The 6,000-nt window shown below is 38.9% G+C and overlaps 1 protein-coding gene across 1 annotated transcript in view; it reads left to right on the top strand.

Annotated features, from left to right (window-relative positions):
* The first annotated feature begins 966 nt into the window (after positions 1-966).
* Positions 967-6,000, top strand: part of LOC114533322 — a 47,575-nt gene continuing 42,541 nt past the window's right edge. The window contains exon 1 of the mRNA XM_028554832.1: positions 967-1,078. Within this exon, the coding sequence (XP_028410633.1) occupies positions 1,052-1,078 (27 nt within the window). The 5' untranslated portion in view covers positions 967-1,051. The remainder of the gene's footprint in view (positions 1,079-6,000) is intronic.

Genomic DNA, 6,000 nt, shown 5'->3' with positions numbered 1-6,000 from the left:
AGTTTCTTTTATCCATGTATTCTCAACCAAAACTAATTGTCTTAAGCACAGAGGCAACCATACTGTCCGATCCGGTCCTGAGGATAATTTCCCTGACTGGAAACCAGCCCTTAGTCTGTAAGATCTGTTAGCTGGATTCTTTCACCATTAGCGTTTTGTCACTTTTGACAAAAGTGTTTCAAAAGCATGCCTCCTGTGTAAAGAAGCACGGCGCCCGGACTCCCAGCACTACCTTAGCTCATGCCCATACCTACCACAAGAGGACCGCAAGTTGTCTGCTTAAACAGTCGAGGCTTTCGGGTGCACGCGGCAGTTTAGTCTAGTTTGGTGGACTAAGATTATGTATCGTCATTTATGTATTTCGTTCTAATAATAACAGTCAAGGTCTGTTCATGTCTAGTAAGACGGGCACATCTCTCCTGTCCCATTCATTGCCTTGTGAACGATGGGATATAAGGAGTGGGAGAGCCAAGATCGTGAAAATGTCTACCCCATGTCTTGCTATTTTCACGGCCGACAGACTCCCCGTCTTGATTTTTCATTTTTGAAACATTTTTCTCGCCGAGACAATCGGTGTTGTAATGCGGCGATGAATTCGAAACTCTTGCAGAATCTACCAAATCTGGCAGCATGCACTCGATTGGCGCGTCTGGGCCTTTCATCACAAAGTTATGATGATCGAGGAAGAAAAATATTTCACCCTAACGCGAAGTGTCCACCGCAGTTTGTTGTAAAAAAATCTTTTCATGTCCAATATTTTTTTATACGTGCTTTTTGCGCAACACGTTAGAGCGCATCTGAAGAGCTCGAAGATAATCGCACAGCACTCATCGGCGCGAGCTTTTTCGATTGGGTTATTAAAATTGGCAAGCGCATTTGCACGGCGCACGCTTATCCAGTTACTGCGCGCGTCTCGAGTTACATCCTCCCGAACATACTCTCCGCTCTTACTCGTGCGCAATTTATTCAACGCTGTAGGAGCGTAGCTGCGCAGCGTATTCAGTGCGCGCTTGTCTGGCGAGCAAGTTTGGTTGGTTTACACGAATACAAGATGGCCTACCACTTGAGATTTGACAAGGTAAGAGGAATTTAGCCCCGATGCGCTTCGTGTTTTTACTAAAACGAAGTTTGAGCGCTAGGTTTAGTTAATATTTCGTGAACTTTTTAACGACATATTAGCATAAATCACGAATCCCCATCTTCCCTATCCGTCGTCTACATGCACAGTGGGTTTGAACATTCCTTCGTGTCTCATTTTAGCCATTTTCAAACCGTAAGACAGTATACAATTTCTTTTTGACATCCAAGCGTACAATCCCTATTAGATTTCGAGTATTAGTATATGTTATGCACATAATTAATGTATATATTAATGTTCTTCCAACGCGAAGACTGTTGTCTCGTGTCTTTCCTGTTCGTGACAATGAGCGTTATGTCACTCTCTTAATTCAAGGACTTTGTGGTTTCCAATTGTCCTAAATGAAGTATTTGTCAGTTGTTAGTTATTTGATTCTGCTGAAAGCTCTGATTGCCTGATAGACCTTATATTATTCTCCAAACGGGTCAAAGCGTCGTTTAGTGGGATATCTTACATTGCGTGAAAAGGGCGCACGACATGTGTTGATCGTGTTGAACCGCATCTGGTGTTTGAGAAATCTAATTAGCATAAAATGCAAACTTATGGTTCTTGTCTAAACGTCTAATGGTTGTCTTGATGGACTGATATACAAATGAACTCGAAGATTATTCTAGAATGCGGTCTCCTACAGTCGATGATATATTTTTAGCTACAAATGTATGCGGGGTATGCAGGTTCCTGAATGGCATGTATGCTCTCTCATTAGCATTTCGAGCGTGCGTTACTAAAGCATCGCCATCCACAGTCCGATCTGTTTATGGCGTTCAGTTATTTTGTAAATGTTTCACGAAAGCTTCGTATGGCATTGGTACCGCATTACTCCATGTTCAAATGCGAAGGCATCCTGTATGGACGGTTTCGGAATGTCCTTCCTAATTTAAAAAATATTATTTGCAATTAGCATAGGCGCGGGTGATAATTGTGCAGCATGAATGTCTTGCGATAATGTACAGCCGGTATATGCTGTCGAGATAGCCGCGCGCGCGGCCTTTGGATCGTTTAACAGAGTGCCATAACCCCTCTTTGGGAAAATCTATGTAATTAGTATAAAGGCCGTGGCGAGGTTCCATATAATTAACATAAGAAGCGCTGGGTAATTTTCAACTCAATTTTAACTCGCTTGAAGTCGTGGACCCAGCGAACGGCAGTTCATGAATATGTGGCGCGCAGCACTTGCAAAATTTTATCCAATTAGCATAAGGTGCGCGCGTGATAATTTCCCTTCCTGGACTTTCGAGATAATTTTGCGAGAACGCTGTCAAGAGCTGGACTCCATATCTCTTGAAATAGACGCGCGGTATGTTGATTGCTTCAGATTTAAATGAAAGATATATGTAAAAAAAATCCATATTTTTGCATTGTGTGCGTGAGATATGCTTCCTCTCTGAAGGTTTCGCGATGATATATGAGCATTGTTTAGATGAATATCTGGAATAGGCAGGTAGATATTGCGTGTTAAAAAACAGATGTTAAGGCTGTGGTATTTTCACCAGCTACCGTTTGTCATCAGAGCTAAGTTCGTTTGTATCGGAATTTCTCATATTGCGACAAACACAGTGGGGCAGTCGAAATGTTTCGTAAACATCGTATTCGAACGTCAAACTAAATTGCTGCAAATTGCCAAATCATTCACATGTTTATCCATTCGCTCGAGGTATATTTGTTTTAAAACGGGCATTGTTGACGTACTGTTTAGAGTGGCCAATTCATTATGTGCATGTGTCAATTAAACTGCGCGTCGCATTCTCAACGTTCTGAATGACCAGTGTTTTGACATCGATAATTCGCGAGCTTTTGTTTACATATTTGCCATCAGTTTGTCAATATTTTTTGAACCATAAGCTGAGTTAATGTTCCACCGCGTTCGCGATATGCCATATCAATTTATCAACGCTTGCTGCGTCCCAGACTCACACCTGTGAATAAGCTTAAAGTTTCAACGCTGCGTTGTCAATTTTCTGTTTACATCTAAAGTTGGCGTGTGGCTTGCTATTTTATTATGAAATGTGTTCTAGATTAAACTCTGCCTTGTTCTACTGTTTTATTATCGTATTCATCTGTGCAAATATACCGCCAGCTCCTCTACGATTTCTCAAATTTTACCCCGCAAAAATGGCTAAAAATTTGTACAAGAAACCTTTTCTTTGCGACGCAAAATCTCCCAAAATCACTGGCAAATTTGCCCAGCGATAGAAGGAAAATTAGTCCTTTTGTTCATGACATATCAGGGGCAATTTGTACTAAGATTTAAGTCTAGATACTCAAATTTGAGTATTCAAGCTGAGAAATTTGACTCTGCAGAACTACAGAATGTAAAGAACTGAAAGAACTGTAAAGAATGAAACGCATCCATTTATTGTGTGCATTTTCCAAGAAACCTACGACGAATGCATGCATGTGCGCATTTTTCCGATTCCCTTTAGTTTTGTTTACAAATATTTGCTTAGATGTTTTCTATTGACATACCGTGTTTACTTATAGAGATCTTGTAAGGTTATACGTGGCACGCTGCCGCGCGTGTTAATGTGGTCATTATAATATTATAATCATCCAATATACGAGATATTTATTTGAGCAATAACTCGTATACGAAGGAAAGCCGCGGTTTGAAGCTCTTGGCAAGGCACGCTTGAGCTATGACAAGACAGAGCGCCCAAGTGCAAATTTTCTGCGTTCACATTGCGTCAAAAGTTTATCTTCATTGAAGCAGTGTCCTTTTTCATCAAACGTGCATTCGAAGTAAAACTACGGATGTACAGGAAGATAAAAAAACTGTGGTGAATTTCATGCAAATAATAATTTGCCAAACATGTTACACCGTGGAAAGTTAATCAGGAAATAGAAAGGATTAAGAACAGCGTAATACCTCAATCCGATTAGTCAATATAAACCCGTAACATAAACAGCTCAAATTTAGGTTGGGGTCGTCCCTAACCTTACGTAGGCTGAAGTAACTTTGTTACTTTATTTATACTGGATAGCTTTATCACTTCTAAACTGTTCTTTTCAGAGGTCCAGTAAACTAGCTAAACTACTTTTGCTTATATTGGATAGCTTCATCTGTTCTAAACTGTTCTTCAATCCAGTGGTACTACAGGAGGAAACCTAAACTAAACTAACTTTATTTTTACTGGATAGCTCTATTAGTTCTAAACTGTTCTTCCTAGAGGTCCAGCAAGGATCATCTCTTATTGATCCAGTGTTACTACAGGAGAAAACCTCAACTAAACTATCTTTATTTATACTGGATAGCTTTATCAGTTCTAAACTGTTCTTCCTAGAGGTCCAGTAAGGATCATCTCTTATTGATCCAGTGTTACTACAGGAGGAAACCTAAACTAAACTAACTTTAAATCAATTGCGATTTTTGACACTTCACTTGATGCAGGTGTAAATTTTACACACTTCAAAGTCAAGCCAGGAACAGTTGATGGAAAAATGAGTCAACTATAGGTCCTCCGGCAGGAATCAAACCTACGCTCTTGCCACTGAGCTAGAGAGGTAGCTGACAAAGGTTAATGTGTAAGACCCTTTGAACCTCTAGAATTTACCTGCATCGAGTGAAGTGCCAAAAATCACAATTGATTTAAACTAACTTTATTTATACTTCCTCTGAGTGTTCTTCCCAAAGGTTCAACAAGCATCATTCAACGTTTACAGCTCTCGAATATTCTCTCCACATTTTTTTTCTCTACTGAGTAATCTGAATATGAGAGGTCCATTAAGCTAGGAATAATCTTTTTAATTGATTTCAAATTGTGTAAAAAAAATATACTTTTTATGCTCCGAGGACGAATCTAAACTCTAGGTAATTTCAGATTTCACCGTCTGTAAACTAGCTTTGACCTTGTGGTCGTTACGAATTGTTGAAGCACTCCACGATATGACCTATCTTCTCTACGTCAGAGCTCCAAAGAATAAAACCTTAATCTAAGTTTCGTCATTATTCTATTTTTGCCACGATTCAATTTTGTTTAATGTTTCACCTACGCAAAGCATCTTGTTATGATAACGTCTGAGAGCAGAAAGCCAGTGCCAGACATGGAATGAAAAATGACAAAATTAGCGTAATCCAACTTACAAATCCCCTCTATACATGCGTATTTATCTTTCTTCAAGATTACAAGGGCAATGCCAATGTAATTACATGCACGTCATCCCAATTAAATAATGGTATAGCACGTCTTTATCCTTCGAAAACGAAGAGCATTTAATAGTAGCATCGATGGTACCAATTTAAGATGGGAATCGAAGCCCGAAGCTCCTTGTACATAATTGGATCAGTTGATCAACGATGCTTGGTAAATTATAGTTTTACATAAAATTGGATAGAGACCAAGAGCTGTGTGGTTAAACCGATTTTGAAAGCAAAAAATTGTACGGATGCTTTTTATAATCCAATAAATCTTGTCACGAAATTTCATCTATGCAACTGTCGAGTTGAATTTCACCTGAGTGCTTGTCATTTCGAACAAAACATTATTTACTAAGTCTAAGTAAAGTTAGGAAAGACGTTCTTATGGCGACAGCCCAAACATATAATAGTATATTTAGAAGATTCCTCGTCATCCGAAATTAATTTTCAAGTTAATTACATCTTGATTTGGTTATTTTATTTACATAGTTCCTATGCATTGCTGGGGTTTTTTTTCGCTTTTGAATAATGGCTACCACTCAATTGCATGCTAAATATTGACAAGAAGTTTAATGAATTGTAGCTTTCATTATCAGCATTACGTATGGCATGACAGTCAGTCATTTATGCAAAATATTTGTTGCATCGATTGTAAATACTTGTTTAATAATGTTAGATTTCTGTCATGTACAAACCCGTTTATTCAGTATTGTTGCCCTGAACGGAA

Source organism: Dendronephthya gigantea, unplaced genomic scaffold (genome assembly GCF_004324835.1).
Source record: "Dendronephthya gigantea isolate DGI-Jeju-01 unplaced genomic scaffold, DenGig_1.0 000002F, whole genome shotgun sequence".
Lineage (NCBI taxonomy): Eukaryota > Metazoa > Cnidaria > Anthozoa > Malacalcyonacea > Nephtheidae > Dendronephthya > Dendronephthya gigantea.
The sequence above is the reverse complement of the archived record's forward strand: the minus strand, read 5'-3'. Positions and strand labels throughout refer to the sequence as shown.